Consider the following 17,100-nt stretch of genomic DNA (forward strand, 5'->3'; position numbering starts at 1 on the left):
TTTTCTGTTTTTTTAGGGGGAGCAAGTACACCAATGATTAAAATTAAAAGGAAAAAGGCGTTACAAGGTTGTCCACGCTAGAGACATTTTCAGAAATAACCCACATGGGCGTGTGATGCCCGACGCCTGTCCAGCCCAGGCCTGCAGGGCAGGTGCATGCCTGCTCCTACCTGCGAAGCGCAGGGGCGCGTCCTTGTCCAGGGCGATGAGCGGCGGGTCCAGCAGCACCGTGTTGTCGTTCTCCGTGACGATGCCGTGATAGGTGGGCTCCAGCCACGGCTTGTGCTTGTTCACTGCGTGGACACCGAAAAAGAAGAGAGAACAGGCACACGGTCAGCTCCTCTGACTCCACAGCTGGGACGGCCGCATGCAAGCAAAGGAAAACAGATTCTTGCTTCACTCCCTACACCCCGGTTAATTCAGAAGGGATGGATGACTTGGACGGAAGACCTGAAACCGTAACGTCCTTAAAGGAAAACGCAGGGGACCCGTTCTGGTCTTGGCGCACTTGGCCCGCAGGCTGAAGGGTCTCCCTAACTGCTGATGCCCCATGTCTCTCCAGGTAGCTCTGACGTGGGCTGCACAGCTGCCCAGGGTCGGAAGTGCGCTACAGCAAGACAGGACATTTTCAAGAACGTCCTCCAAAGCGCCATGGTTTGTCACCAATCCCTCCTTTTAAAGCACACACATAATCAGATCAATTTATCGCTAATATTTTATCCTGGGCCTCCCTGGTGGCACAGGGTTAAGTATCAGCACTATCAAGCAATTGCCAGCCACTATGGGAGCTGACCCACATGGCACAGCAGACCGCTCCTACCTCGCCCCCTGCTCCCCTCAGCAGTGTATTTCAGTGGCTCCACCTGTTCTGCTCCCCACTCTGTCTCTGGTGAATCCTCTCACCCCCTGCATCTCTGGTCTACACTCCAGTTCTTGCATGCATAAATAAAATCTTTAAAAATAAAAATAATATTTTATTCTACTTGGTTTTCATATTTTCAGGTCTTACTCATAAAATTATAAGCATAACAAGAGTAAAGGTTATTACAAAATTTAAATGTTGAGAACTCCTGAGATCTAAACTAAGTGAATTTATTAATCCAGCAAGAATGTAAAAATACCAGGCAAAGCAAACTGCAGAATGCCAGTGACAGGGAGTAGGAGAAAATGTTTCTGTTACCCTAATAGAAAGGCCTGCAGCTGAAAATGGCAATGGTTCAAGAAGAAAAAATAAATCCACAGCTGTGTTGCCAGTCCTTAAACTTTCCCCCAGCATGCTAATTCTAGAACTCGAAATTTCTAAATTGCTCCCTTTGGCCGTCAGCAGAATGAAGAGCCCTGGCCAGCTCCAAAGACTGAACTTTTGAATATTTAATAAATGATATTTTTAATATTTCATCATATTCAATTTGCATTATAAAATATTCATAGAAACAAGTGACTGCTGTTTCTGAAATCATCCCCCAAATCGCAGATCAAAAAAAGGGACTGCCAGCCATGTTAAGAATCCCTGCCCAGTTCATTTCATCCATTCTGGACCATATAGACACCACTGAAGTCTGAATGCCAGCGCCGTAATTAAAGTCACGGAAGAGCAAGGCTGGTGGCTGAGCAGACCTCTGCAATGGTGGCTGTATCTGGGCTACACGCCTAGTATTTCAGGACAAGGCTAGTGTTGGGGTTGCTGTGGGGTCCAGTCATTAGATGTCACCAATTTAAAAGTCAGGATAAAAAGAGCAGTCAGGGGCCTCCCTGGTGGTGCAAGGGGTTAAGCTGCCGCACTGTGAAGCTGTCCACAGCCATTGCAGCACGAGTTCGATCCCCGGCCAGGGAGCTGACCCACATGGCACAGCAGACCTCTCCTGACTCGCCCGCTGCTCCCCTCAGCAGTGGATTTCAGTCAGTCTGCCTGTTCTGCTCCCCACGCTGTCTCTGGTGAATCCTCTCACCCCTGCATCCCTGGCCTGTACCCCAGCTCTTGTATGCATAAATAAGTCTTTTAAAACAGAAAAGAGCAGTCAACTTCAGGGTTAACTTTCCATAGAAAACTCCGTCTCCCTGGCACCATTCAACTCTGTGAGCTCCTCGTCCAGGTCACCGAGTCACAGCGGCCTGGACACCAGCTTCCATTCTGATTTACTCATTCATCAAGGGCAAGCCACTGTTTACAAAACAGACGCATGCCCTTCTAATTCCAGAATACCTCCGTTGGTTGTGTCGACCCAGTAATTACATAATAAAAATGACAGCTGAGTGTTCTAGGAGACTAACTTCACGGGTAAATCCTGGAAGACCTTACACATTTGGTTTGCAGATTCCAGCCTTTTAACCCTGGGCCTGCAGAAGCCTGCAGCTCCAGGACACCACCACTAGGTGGCGGGAGGCGCTTCGACAACGCGCGGCGGGGCAGGGATTTGAACTGCCCTACTGGGGTGCGTGTCGCGTGAGCAGCCCTGGTGAGAGCCGCTGTGCACAGCAACGTGTCCCCAGATACATCAGTACAGATGCTCTGGCTGGATTTTTTTTTTCTTTGAGATCACTTGGGGTATAGTGTTCCAAAACCCAAATATCAAGAGGCCCAGTCTCATGGAAGCTCCAGGCACCCCGAGCTGACCAGGTGGGGAAGTGTCCCTCCACCACGCGGCCAGAAGCCAGCAATGGAAATAACCTGAGATGGGCCCCCAGAGGCCAGAAGAGCAAGGGGGCTGCCCAAGAACACCCTTAAAGGAGACATGCTTTTAGGGAGTCTTTCAAGCAGAACTCATGCAGGCGCACGCTCGGGTAACAAAGACATGTGCCTCGCTGCGGGATGGGGAGACGGCGAGGGATGTGTGGGGGTCTGCTGGGGAGGGGCTGAACCTGGGTGTAGGGTGAATGAGTTAACCAGGCTCTTTACACCACTGGCCTCTCGCCATCGCCTGCGGCCTTGATGGTGCTGCCGCAGGAGGTGCTTGGGCGCTGGGCGAGTGGGCCTGATGGCAGACACCTGAGCACGGGTGTGTGCGCGCATAGGTGTGCACACCTGAGCCTTGCAGTCAGGGATTTAAGGCGGCGTCACTCAGGGACCGGGAGGGCTACGGGAAGGCAGCTACGAAGGACAGGCGGCGCGGCTGCAGAAGAGGGGAGACCACGCGACAACGCCAGAGACCCAGAGAAAGCTTAAAGGTTTGTGGGGGGCTGGGACGCACAGTTGCCTGCCTGCCTTCCAGCACCCCTGCCTGGCCAGAGCCAGCCTCCGTGCCTGGTTCCCCGAGAGAGCATTAAACCCTGAAAAATCCACCTAGGGCCCCGGGGTTCTCCTTGCCCGAATCCACAGTGAACCTGCCCTGTGCGTGCTGGCACTAGACTGGGTGACGGGGGTGCACAGTGAACACCCCGATTCTGAGCTGCAGTAACGAGCTCTGAGTCCTTCACCCACAAGAAGCTGTGAAAAGCTTCAAACAGTAGCATCTGGTAGAAAAAGCAGGAACCAGTTCAGACAGAACGTGGGGAGTAAATGAATTCTGTCTGCCTCACTCCCTGCATGGGGGAAACAACTGTTCAACCACCGCACCCCTGTTTCTGCAACCCTGTGAGGAGGGCATTGCGGCCCACAGCCTTGTCTCCTGTTATGAACTCCTAAGTGAAAGGTGCCCCCCAACCCGGTGCCTGCCCCATTCTCAGCAAAGAGCCGGTGCCACGTTTTAGCAGTAACTCAGGGCAGGAAGACGAGGGCTAGGTTGGGGAGGGGGTGCGATCCATTTCTCCCCAAATGTACAACCTACAGGAAAGGACTCCAGTGGCCTCAGACCCTGTAGAGACCTGATTTCACCTCTTCTGTATTTAGTGAAAGGAAAGCAGAGTGACAGGTGCTACCAAGCATTTGCACTTTTTTAAATGAGACTTTAATCAAGCAAAGTAACCTGCATGATAGCGCCTCACTCCCCGCCCAGCTGACCTCACTCGGGTCAATCTGGGAACTGCTCAGGTCAAGCAGTAGCCGTTCCCCCTGAGCCCGCAGAAGTCATCTTTAAATGACTCAATTTGTTTCTAAAACCAAACACTTGCAAAGAATCTCTAGACAAATTCCGTAGCTGCGGGTCTAAGGGCTTTGTCACCACGATCCCAAATAATTTAAGGAGCAAGGAAAAGATCTACAGATGAGTGTTTTGCTAGGGTGTCTCAGCCTCAGCACTAGGGCCCTCCGGGCCTTGGGGGGATAGTTAACTAACAGCACTCCTGGCCTCCGTCCACTAGAGGGGAGTAGCCCCCCCCAAGTTATAAGGCCCCAGATGTCTCCAGCTATTACCCAAAACGCCCTGGCGGCCAACGCTCTCCCCAGCTCCTCGGAGAAGCACTGACTCAGACGCACCTCTTTAGGGAAAACCTAGGTTTTCCGCATTAAAATCATTATAAACTTCAAAACTGCTGATGCTAATTTATGTGTATCTATTGATGTGAGGCTCATTTTAAGAACCATTTAAAGTCACATTTCAATGTAAAGTGAATCCTTAAATTAAGCAAACAAGCAATCTTTCTCATGGTTTCTCTCTGCGCCTCCCAGCACCGTGCCCTGCTGGAAAGGCATTGGGGAGGGGGGCCCTTCAAGAAGGGGAAGGGCGCCGCTGGGAGACGCAGACTGTCTCGCGGGTCCTGGTGAGGGCAGACGTGGGGCGCTGAGCCAGGGGTCCGTCGCCATGGTGCGGTAAGAGACTGGCTCTCCCTGGCGAGAAGCATGGCATGTGCAGGGCAGGGTCATGGGAGGAAGAGATGGAGAAGGCAGCAAGGATCTGGGAAGACCCCCTCATCCGGGGGGAGGTCAGGACTGGGTTCCCTGTCCAGGACTGTGCGGCACTGGGCTGATGGACCAGTGTTTCCGGGCAGGACCAAAGATGAGGGGCAACAGGGTGGAGAAAAATCCAGGGGCTTCTGTTTTCCTTCTATCCATCCATCCATCCTTCCGCCATCCATCTACCCACGCACCCTCCCCTCTTGACTGAGCCCTGGACATTCTTTCTAGGTGCAGAAGAAATAAGTGCATGAAACAGACCCTGCTCACCCAGAGCTCGAGTCGCGGTTGGCTGAATTAATTTTAAGCACATTTTGCAAAGGAATTCTTAGGGAGCAAAGCCACACTTGCTAGAATGCCAACTTTTCAAGCTGAAGAGGGGCCTTCTAATTACTCCTCTAAATTCCAAGCAAGTTTTGTTTTTTTTTTAATTGTGGTAAAATAGGGCTTCCCCAGTGGCGCAGCGGTTGAGAGCTGGGCTGCGAAGCTGCTGGCAGCCTCTGCAGTGCTGGATCGATCCCCGGGCACGGGCGAGGGTCCCATATGGCGTGTGGGACCCGCTGCTCCCCTCAGCAGTATATTTCGTCAATCTGCTTGTTCTGTTCCCTGCTCTGGCTCTGGTGAATTCTCTCACCCTCCCGCACTTCTGACTGTACCCAGTGCTTGCGTAAATAAATAAAAAATAAATAAAATAAAAAAATTTTAAAATTGTGGTAAAATACACATAATAAAGTTTACCTTCTTAGCCATGTTTAAGGGTACTGTTCAATGGTGTTTCTGCATTTACACTGTATACAGCAATCACCACTCCCATCTTCCTACCTCGCACCTTGCAAAACTGAAACCATGTCCCCAAATCAAACAACTTCCCACCCCCAGGCCCTGGCACCCACTTCCTGTCCTGTGAATACAATTACTGGAGGCACCTCAGGAAAGTAGGTATCTGTCTTTTTGTTACTATTTTAGTCCACTAAGCACCATGTCCTCAAGGTTCACCCATGTCACAGCGTGTCAGAATGTCCTTTGTACAGCTGAGTAATATTCCACCATGTGTAGCTGCCACAATTACCCAATCACCCATCAATGGACACCCGGGTTGCTGCCTCCTCTTGGCTCTTGTCTATGATGCTGTTACCAGCATGGGTGTGCTGGTATTTTCTCAACACTTCGCCTGATCTTTCTAGTCTTTTAGGTCTATGCCCAGAGTGGGGATGGGGTGGGGTTGGGGGTTGCTGGATCCCATGGTAATCCTCTCCATTTTCTGAGGAATGTCTACACTGTTTTCTAATAGGGGCCACACCACTTGACAGTCCTGCCACGGGCATAGAGGGTCAGGTTTCTCTGCATTCTACCAACACTTGTTCTTTTTCTGGCTTTTCACAGTAGCCATCCTAATGGAAGTGGCCGAACACATTTTACACCCAATCATTTGACCTTTTTATATAACATAAGATATAAACAGTAGAATAAGGAACCCTGTGTGTCTGTGGCTCTACCACTCCGGGGAAAATCTTATTTCGCTCACACACCAATTTCCAATGATTTCAAAGAAATCCCAGACAGCAGTTAACTTCACCCTCAGTGCATCAGCAGACTCCTCCGAAAGATAATGGTTCTTTTTTTTAACTAAACATAATGGCATCATCCCCTGAAAACTTCACAATTATTTAATAACATGAAATCCAGTTGCGATTCACACCCATTTCATTGTTTATCAGATAATTTAGCTCCAAACTCTTCTCCACAGAGTGAGTGTTGCCTCATTCTACATTCCCCGTTCACAAAGGGAAAACTTCGAATCACTCATCACACCTGAGTAGCGCTGCTTTCCTGGTCCCACATCTTGATGCTCCTGACCAGGCTAAAAATCCTCTCTGGTCCTAACTTGCTGGGTTTTTATCATGAGTGGGTGTCAGATGCTGTCCAGTGCTATTTCTGTACCAACACGATTGGGTGGTTTTTCTTCTTGAAGCTGTTGATGTTGTTTTGTGTACATGGAATAAATCCCATTGGGTCAAGGTGTCTAACCCCTTTTATACATTGCTGGATTTTACCTGCTAATATTTTATTGAGGACTTCTTAAAAGTGTCTTTATTAAGGGGCCTCCCTGGTGGTGCAGGGGTTAAAGTCTCAGCACTATGAAGCTATCACCAGCCACTGCAGCGTGAGTTCGATCCCTGGCCAGGGAGCTGAACTGCATGGCGCAGCAGACCTCTCCTGTCTACCCGCTGCTCCCGTCAGCAGTGGATTTCAGGAGATCTGCCTGTTTTGCTCCCCACTCTGTCTCTGGTGAATCCTCTTACCCTCCCACCTCTGGCCTACACCCCAGTTCTTGTATGCATAAATAATCTTTTTTAAAAAGTCTTTATTGAAATTGTCATTTCAAAATGTTGGGTTTTAAAAATGACATTTTAAAAATGTCAGTATATTTCAATTCACTGCTGTTTTAACCTGAAAGTTGAATCTATCTGGCTTTGTATATTCAACATGAAACAAGGCATGTCTCCTGAGCACTGACGTTGTCCCTGGTGCTGCATGTGCCCAATCCTGCTTACCACGAAGCCTGGTTTTCTGAAGGCTCTAGTTAGGTGATTAGAAGGAAGAGTAACCGTCACCATGCTATTTCTGAGAAATTAGGGTGTGATGTGCATTTGAAAATTAGGATTTAAAAAAAAAAAAAAACCCTAGTGAGATTAATGCTTCTGATGTTAAGCCTGGGTTAGATACAGCCCCCCAGCCCCGACAGACAGCAGCTGCCGATCTGCTGCTCAGGCGGCAGGAATCCCAACACCACCTGAGAGAACCCAGTGAAAGCGGCACCTCCTGCCCGAAGATACTGCAGAGACAGAAGAAACACCTGGCAGGTTTTAAGGGCCCCAAACACCTGCTGAAGCCAGTGTCACTGCTCCCCCGCGAGTGAAAGCTCTAGTAACGGCCCCAGAAGTCGGTGTCTTCGTCCTGTGCACTCCGCGAGGCTGGAAATCAAACTGCAGAACCAGGTTCTTTAATGCTGGTGGTTCTCAAGTTTTACTTTATTTCACGATCTTTAGTAGCAGTATCTTAACACTTGATGGCGACTGCCCCGCATGCCACCTCCGGAAAGAGACCAAGGAGGAAAGAGAAATAAGCTGGGACCTTGCTGCTGCACCTCCAGGGCCCGAAGCTAGTGACAGAGGAAGGCCGACAGGAACGCGTCAATCTGAAGGTGAAAAGAGGAATGTGCCCTGAATGATGGGGAGACGCGTGAGAGATGAAGGTAGAAACACTGCTTTAAAAGTAAAAAATGAAACTCCCAAGGAAGTTGCTTCCGTCGAGTTCCTCCACTTTCAGAGCAGTGCGCTCCCACGGAGCAGGTCACACAACTCAACATTCTGACTTCACTGTTCAGGAGCAAGACGCAAGGGAACTGGACGTGTGGGTGGATGGATGGGGATGGATGTGGGTGTGCAGTCGGGCAACCAGGCGTAGGGGTCCTGGGGGGCTGGGAGGCTGGGAAGCCTCCAGCCAATCTTTAGACTGTTCTCTGAGCTCTCTGGAGTTCTCTCTCCCCCATCATGTCATGGTCTCCCCTCTTCTGTGGTCATGCTGCTCATCCTCCTGCTGCCACCGCAGCTTTTAGCCCCACCTCCAGGCTCAGGTGTGCACATTTGCCCATGCGCGCACACCCTTACTCCAAGTGTCCACACTCAGGCACATGTGATGCACACCCACACTCCCAAGCAACTTCTGCGTTAACATGATCAAGGCCGCAGGTGACGGCCACAGACACTAGTGATGTAAAAGCCCGAGGAGCTCATTTACCCTACAGGGTGGGGCGGGTGGGTGGATGGATGCGTAACGCAAGCTTTTCCTTCTTTAAACAAGGTCCAGGAGTGCTGAGCAGCGGGCCTGCTGAAACCCGCCCGCACCATCTGCAACGGAGTATAACAACGGACCCTGAGCCACCCAGAGGGCTAACAAATTTTATTCACCATGATCAGGAATGTATGTATTTTAAGGAAGGCTCAGAAAATCATTTACTGTTTACATTTTTAAAGAGGCAACCCTTCAGTTAGCCCGCATCTCATTTTTTTTTACCACTCAGATTTCCACAGAGTTATATTTAACTTTCCCAAGTAACCTGATGCCACATCCACACACTCGGCTAGTAAGCAAATGAAACCCTTGACTCGCCTGAGGCTCAGAAGTCAGTTACTTTTCTATTCAAACTCTGTTCTACTCACTATGAAGATTTATGCCAAAAAACTAACAGGCCAGGCACCGACCCAAAACATGACGGGCTAGTCGGACAGTAACGTCTGTGTTCCCTGTGGACTTCAGTCCCCGAGCTTCAAAAACAAGCCCCTCACGCCCTGACTGAGAGCCTGAGCTTCTGCACAGGCCTTCCGGTGGCTCCAAAGGTGGGGGAACCCCTAAACTGAGGAAACAGAAGTTCCCTCAGGACTTGGCTATAATGGGAGAGGAATGGTCCTGGGGTCACAGGATGCCTCTCGGCACTATAGAGAGCACCCCGCAGCCTCCCCCGGCCCCTGACCAGACTCAGAACCCCGCTCCTGCAGCAGGAGCCCCGCCTGGAGTCGGGTGTCCTGGGCTGACCCCACAGACCCCAGAGGGGACCCTCGTGGGTGGTGCCTGAAAAGGAAGCACCATTAGCAGGCCGACACCCCGGGGAACCTGGGCGTCCTCTTGGACCCAGGTGAGTGGACAGTAGGGTCAGGTACGGGGTCGGGGATCCCCACGTTCTCTCAAGCTCTGCTCCTGCAGGCAGTAGCTGTGTGTGTGGAGACTGCGTGGAGCACTTCAGGACTAAGTTTTATGAGGAGTGAAAAAGGGGAGGAGGGAACTGGAGGCTTCCTCCGCCTTCCCACACTTCTCGCTGCCCTCTGGAGAGAGGGAACTGGAGCGACTTCATTTCCTGGAGCCCACAAGGGGAGGGGGACCCAGCCACAGGGCCAAGAAAGTGCCAGATGCTCCCCCCAGCAGGGGCCCCACTGGGTGGGATGGGGGCCTTTGGGCCGTCCTCCCTCTGCTGAGCCCCCCAGTCGGGCGGCCTGAGGCCAGGCAGGTGTGGCTGGAGCTTCAGGCGATTCTGACCACCCAGCTCAGCAACCGTATCAGGACGGCTCATGAGCAAGCGGCCTCTGGGAGTCCTCTGGTAAGAGCAAGTGGGCAGTCTTCACTGGTGCTGTCTCAAGTTCATGCTTTGCCCTCCACAGGTGCCCCCACAGAGCCCCCCTATTTTACGAGGGCCCCGCCTCTTCTAGGACATCATGACTGGCAGCTGCCTGGACACTGGCTCCTTGGTTTTGTTTTAACAAGCTCATCTCACATGTGGTTGTTGCTTCTCTGAAATGTAACCGGTAGCATCTCTCACCGGCGAAGCGGCACAATATGGCGAACTTGATCCCCGGCGTCCCTCCACGCCGTGCTGCGCAGGCCCCTACCAGGTCCGAGGGCGCCCGCGCAGGCCAGGGCTCCCGGCACTCCTGTGCCCGTCCCCTCCAGCAGAACACGTGTCCAGGGTTTCCTGATGTCTGTCTGCACCAAATCAAGACTCACCTGGGCCAACTCTGCCCTACTTCCTAAGCGCGCTCAGGCTGACCAGCTCGCTGAGAAACCAACTTGAGCTGGATGCTAATGGCGAATGACTTAAGTACCCACACTGACATTTTGCACAGAACTTCAGTGAGCTAATATAAAAATAGTAACTAAGGTAAGAAATGCAGGCAGCCTGCAAGCTGGCAGGAAAAAGTAATTTTGGAACAGAGCCCTCTCACACCTCTCAGTCTACATCTTATATGCAGGGAAATTATTCAGAGCATGTAATTTGGATACGGTTCCAAATTCTATTTAGCTTTGAATAACAGAATTAAAATATTAAAAATGCAGCATGACAGGAACAAACCTCACTATTAGTACATTTCAAGACCCTGACTTGCACCTCCGGTCATCGGCACTTGTAACGCACGTCAAGCAGAAATCTATGCACAAAGTACATGCCGTGATTTCCTTAATTTGCCTATTTTGCAACATTATCAGAAAATACAGGCCAGGTCTGCCCTTTTCTTTCTTCTTTCTCGTCATATTTGTCTTAAGTTAAAAAAGGACAGGGCGCAGTCCTGAATCTTAAGGTAACAGTCCAGGGGTGATTTTCCAGATTCTGCATGTTTTTTTTTTAAGTCTCCTGACCTTCATACACAATGGAAAACTTTATCAAACATAGCTGGAAAAGGCCACATGGTATTCATGCCGGGCCGACATTCACAATCGATGTAAAGTTCCTAACAGCTGTCACCCAAGAGCTGTCAGAAATTGACTCCATTGTCTAACAAATCCATTGTAGACAATCGGGGAAAAAAAATCAAGAATCTGTCCTTCTTCCCCTGTTTTTGCTCCTTGATTGCTTATGTTCCTGCAATACTAGGGATAACAAAATAAATGCTTTTACAAGAGTTCTTACATTATTTAAAAAATAAACATTTTAATGATAAACACAGACAACGTAACAGCTCAGTCTTATTTTGCCACTGACTCTCTCAAGAAGCGTGTTTATTTTTATTAGAAAGAGCAGAGTCGGGGCCTCCCTGGTGTCACGAGGGGTTAAGACACAACCTATGAAGCAATCTGCAGCCTCTGCAGCATGAGTTCAATCCACGGTCAGCCAGGGAACTACACACATGGCACAGCAGACCTCTCCTGTCTTGCCCCACTGCTCCCCTCAGCAGCGTATTTTGGTCAGTCTGCCTGTTCTGTTCCCCACTCTGTCTTTGGTGAATCCTCTCACCCCCCTCATCTCTGGCCTGTACCCCAGCTCTTATACGCATAAATAAATAAATCTTTAAAAAAAAATGAGCAAAGTCAACATAACAACGGGAGAACTGAGGTCTGAGGCTGGACGACATGGATGAGGAGAGAAGGTCCCACGTCCTCTGGTTACTTCAGGTGTTTTAAACACCAGGACACTGAGAAAACTTCCTGATGGGAGTGCTAACCTACACTAACGTTGGTCTTTAATGTTGGTTGGATGAGATGTATTTTATTTATGCATACAAGAACTGGGGTGCAATCAGGTGTGCGGGAGAGTGAGAGACAGAGTGGGGAGCAGAACATGTGGATCCACTGAAATCCACCGCTGAGGGGAGCATCAGGGAGACTGGAGAGGTCTGCCCTGCCATATGGGTCAGCTCCCTGCCCGGGGATCGAACTCATGCTGCAGTGGCTGACGCTAGCTTCATAGTGCTGAAGCTTAGCCCCTTGCGCCAGCAGGGAAGCCCAAGAAATCTGCAAAGATTGTAGCATCTGGATTTTCAAAATCGGAAAATGAATATCGTAAACTGTATTTGCATGAGTTTCACATTAATCATGGGCAAAATCCCAGGTTGGCTTTTGTGCCTTAGAGAAGGAAAGGGAGTCAGTGGCTGTGTTCATGAGATCAAGGAACCTACTACATTGTCTACTGGGAGACACTGGACACGCCATCCGCTACACCTGATCAGTGAATGCCAAGCAGCCTAATAACAGCTTTATCTAATAAGCCACAACTTGCATGAAAATCTAGAAATAGCTTAGTGGCCTGGGGCAGGCTGCCGGCCAGGCCTCCCCTGTGAGCTTCCTGTGACTGCGACTGACAGGGCAAAATGAAAACAATGGGTGGATTTACAATAGGCTGACCTTTGGGCTACTGCAAAAGGTCACAGAAATGTGTACCCAGGAGCCTGCAACCGTCTCTGGTAACATTTCAAGGGTGCAGACTTGGTTGGCTTTCTTCCACATGACACCAAATTCGTCCATGATACAGAGCCAGAAGGGACAGATGGCACGTGGGACGGAGTGTGGACCACACACAATGCAGAGGACTGTGAGGCTTGCACGAGACGGGCCCCAAGTTAGAAGACAGAAGCATGGACCCGGGGTTCAGGCGAGATAAAGTCGGTGCGATGAAGCAGCTGAGAAGCTTACACTGGGGTGCCAGCCACGTGGCACCCTGACTCTGCTCCTGCCAGGGAACTCCACCAAACTCTCTGTGCCATCTTCAAGGTGGGGGCTACACCACGGAGCACCCAAGGAAAAGCCAAGCAAGTCGGCCAGCGGAGACTCTGGAAACAAAGCCACCTGAACAACAGCTGAAAGACAGAGGATGCTTCACTCTGAGTCAAAGTCGGTGTGGGGGGGATGGGAGAGGCCACTCGCTTTGCTGGTGGGAATGCAGAATGGCTGGCACTGCTTGGCAGTGGTTCCTCAATAAATTTAACACAGAATTACCATCAGTCCCAAGAGCTCCACTCCAGGCGGTATACTCAAATTCTCACATGTGGACATTCATGATAGGGAGAAGCAACCCCAAATGTCCACCTAAGGATGGTGGCAGACAAAAAACAAGGTACATCCCCACAATGGATGTTATCCAACCTTTAAAAGAAATGAAGTTTCGGGCCTCCCCGATGGCGCAGCGGTTGAGCGCTGGGTTGCGAAGCTGCCCGCAGCCTCTGCGGCGCCGGTTCGATCCCCGGCTGCTCCCCGGCCACCAGAGGAGGGTCCACATGGCGCGCAGACCTCTCGCCCGCCCGCTGCTCCCTCAGCAGTGTACTTCGGTCCTTCTGCCTGTTCTGCTCCCCGTTCTGGCTCTGGTGAATTCTCTCACCCTCCCGCGCTTCTGACTGTACCCAGTGCATGTATAAACAAATAAACAAACAAACAAATAAATAAATAAAATACGTGCCTCTTTAAAAAAAAAAAAAGAAAAAAAAAGAAATGAAGTTTCGGGCCTCCCTGGTGGTACAGGGGTTAAAGTCTCAGCACTATGAAGCTATCATCAGCCGCTGCTGCACGAGTTCGATCCCTGGCCAGGGAGCTGACCTACATGGTGCAGCAGACCTCTCCTGTCTCCCCGCTGCTCCCCTCAGCAGTGTATTTCAGTGGATCCATCTGTTCTGCTCCCCACTCTGTCTCTGGTGAATCCTCTTACCCCCCACACCTCTGGCCTGTACCAGCGCTGTATGCATGAATAAAAGTAAATCTTTAGGGCCCCCCTGCTGGCACAAGGGGTTATGCACTGCGCTATGAAGCAATATGCAGCCTCTGCAGCATGAGTTCGATCCCCGGCAGGACAGGGAGCTAACCACATGGCGCAGCAGACCTCTCCTGTCTCGCCTACTGTTCCCCTCAGCAGTGTATTTCAGATGCTTGTTCTGCTCCCCACTCCGTCTCTGGTGAATCCTCTCACCCCCTGCATCTCTGGCCTGTGCCCCAGCTCTTGTATGCATAATAAATAAATAAATAAATCTTTAAAAAATAATAATTAATAAATAATAAATAAATCTTAAAAAAATAGTAAATCTTTAAAAAAAAGAAATGAAGTTTCGTGTTATCATGGGATGAACCTCAAAAACATGCTAATTGAAAGAAGCCAGATGTAAAAGTGTGCATTATTGTATGATGCCAATGTGAAATATCCAGGATAATTAAGACACGAAAGGGGTTGCCAAGGACGGGAGGGGGGAACAAGGGGTACAAGGGTACTGTTAATGGTTCTAAGGTTTTCTTCTGGAGGGATATAATGTTTTGGAACTGGATGGAAGTGGTGACCGCTCAGGATTGTGAGTATACTAAATGCCACCTAATTGAACTCTTTAAGATGTTATGTGGAGAATTTCCAGTTTCTAGTCCAGCTTGGAAGGGGCTCAGAAGTCACCACTTCTGTCCTAACAAGTGAAAAATACAACAAAATGAAACATCAACTCATCTTAGATTCACCAGAGAAGGGAGGTCCCAGGGCAAACCACTACCCCCAAAACTGTAGAGACAGACAAGGAAATACAGAGACAGAATCACAGTGTTCCAGAGCAGGAACCAAGGCACGGGACACAGCCGGTCATCTGAAGCCCCGACACATCCACAAGCTTTACCTCCAGGAGCCCAAACAGGTCCTCACAGCAAACACAGGAGAAAATCACCCTTGAGCTTGCAGCAGAGGGAAACACACCAGAGCATTCCGTTCCTAACAAGGCCTGCCCTTAGGAGAGCCTGCCCTGCTGGGGTTTCATCAGACAGGATCTCTGCACACAGGGGGAAACAAGGACTCCAGCCCACCCCAGCCACCCACCTGGGCCTGGGAGCACCAGTGAGTTTCGCAGATGGGGGCACAGACTGAGCCGGGACCTTGGCACCGCAGAACACGTCCCCTCCTCCCCACCCACCTTGCGCTCCATTACCAGATGCCTGCTAACCAGAGTTCCTTGCACCCCATACGTTATGTCCAGCTTTCAGCAAAAAATCACAAGGCATACTAAAAAGCAAAAACCCCATCTGAAAGCTGGAACAGGAGCATAAGAACCAGAGTCAGATACAGCAGGAGTATGGAATTATCAGGTCAGGAACTTTATGAAACCACAGGAATATGCTATAAGTTTAATGGAAAAAGTAAACAACAGCAGGACTCGAAGGATAAGCAGCAAGATGAAAATGCTAAATAATAAACAAACACTAGGAATCAAGAGCAATGTAACACGAAGAATGCCTTTGGTGGGCTGGCTTACTAGTACCTGGACACAGCTGAGGATGCACTCTCTGAACGCGAGGCTATAATAACAGAAACTTACAAAAAACATAAAATAGAGAAGAAAAAAAGCAAACAACAACAACAACAAAATATCCAAGAACTGTCAGGCAACTATAACATGGGCAGAATCAGAGAATCAGGAAAACCTAATCAAGAAGGAAGCAAAAGAAGCAACATTTGAAACAACAATGTCAGAATTTCCCCCAAATCAATGTCAAACACCAAACCACAGATCTAAGAAGCTCATAATAGATGCAACTACCATAACCAAAAAAATCCTATGCCCACACACATATTATTCGAATTGCAGATAATCAAAGACAAAGAAAACATCTTGACTGAATCCCAAAGGGGAGAGCATGTAACTGTAAAGGGAGGAGGGTAAGAACTACCTCTGACTTCTCAGAATTCATGCAGTCAAGAAGAGAGTAGAGAGAAATATCTCAAGTGTGAAGAGGAAAAAGCCCAACTAAGCATTCTGTACCCTTTGAAATTATCCTGCAAAAGTGAAGGAAAAATACTTTCTCAGACAAACAGCAATCAAGGGGATTTATTGTTGCCAGCAGACTTGCCTTATAAGCAACGTTATAAGTTGTTCTTCAGAAAGAAGGAAAATTATATAAATCAGAATCTTCTAGCTACATTAAGAACAGTAGAGAATGAAAAAGTAAAGGTGAAATAAAATCTTTTCTTTTTCTTATTCTTAATTGGTTTAAAACATGTTTGTTTGACATAAAAATAGCAGCAATGGAATTATGTACACTTACGTGTATATAGATAGGCTTCCGCACACATCTGTGTAGGTTATAGGGTATGAAAGACATTCATTGCTATGATGACAGCAATGATATAACGAGGGAGAAGAATCAGGAATATTACGTTATAAGGTACTCAGATTACCTGTGAAGTGGATTAGTGTTATTTGAAAGGGGAGTTGGATCAGTTGTAAATATACAGTGGAAACTCTAGGGCAACCACTTAAAAAAAATTTTAAAAAGTATATTCAATATGCTAAGAGAGAAAAAAGAAAATGAAATCACATAAAATGCTTGATTAAAACCACAAAAGGCAGGGCCTCCCCGGTGGCGCAGCGGTTGAGCGCTGGGTTGCGAAGCTGCCCGCAGCCTCTGCAGCGCCGGTTCGATCCCCCGCTGCTCCCCTCAGCAGTGTATTTCATCAGTCTGCCTGTGCTGTTCCCCGCTCTGGCTCTGGTGAATTCTCTCACCCTACCGTGCTTCTGACTGTACCCAGTGCTTGTATAAACAAACAAACAAATAAATCTTTTTAAAAAAACACAAAAGGCAGAAAAAGGAACAAAGAACAAGGGTAACAAATAGAAAGCAATAACAAATATGATGTAACAAATATGATGTATATTAAAGTAACCACCTCAATAATCACTGTGAACATCAAAGGCCTAAATACACCAATTAAAGGACAGAGATTGCCCAGGTGAATTAAAAAACAAACCAATACCCATGTATATGTTGCCAGCAAAAGACTCCCTTGAAATTCAAAGACATAGATTAAAAATAAAGAGATAAGAAAGACATAATCCTAACTTCAAAAAGCAAGAGTAGCTAAATGAATTGCAGACAGAGCCAACTTCAAAGCAAGAAATGTTACCAGGGATCCAGAATCATTACATAATTATAAAACAAACAGTTCTTCAAGAAGATTTAACGGTCACTAGCTGTTAAGTGTTAGTTACTTTTGAGCCACACCTAAGCCAAACAGTGTATGCCATTTCTCAGGCATGGATGTTAATTCAGGA

The 17,100-nt window shown here is 48.7% G+C and overlaps 1 protein-coding gene across 1 annotated transcript in view; it reads right to left on the reverse strand.

The window, feature by feature from the left end:
- The window catches only part of CLSTN1 (calsyntenin 1), a 58,908-nt gene that overhangs the window by 27,164 nt on the left and 14,644 nt on the right, over positions 1-17,100 (reverse strand). The window contains 1 exon segment of the mRNA XM_054691155.1: positions 171-293. Within this exon segment, the coding sequence (XP_054547130.1) occupies positions 171-293 (123 nt within the window).

This window comes from Talpa occidentalis, unplaced genomic scaffold (genome assembly GCF_014898055.3).
Source record: "Talpa occidentalis isolate TD23 unplaced genomic scaffold, MPIMG_talOcc4v2.1 talOcc4.9, whole genome shotgun sequence".
Classification (NCBI taxonomy): Eukaryota; Metazoa; Chordata; class Mammalia; order Eulipotyphla; family Talpidae; genus Talpa; species Talpa occidentalis.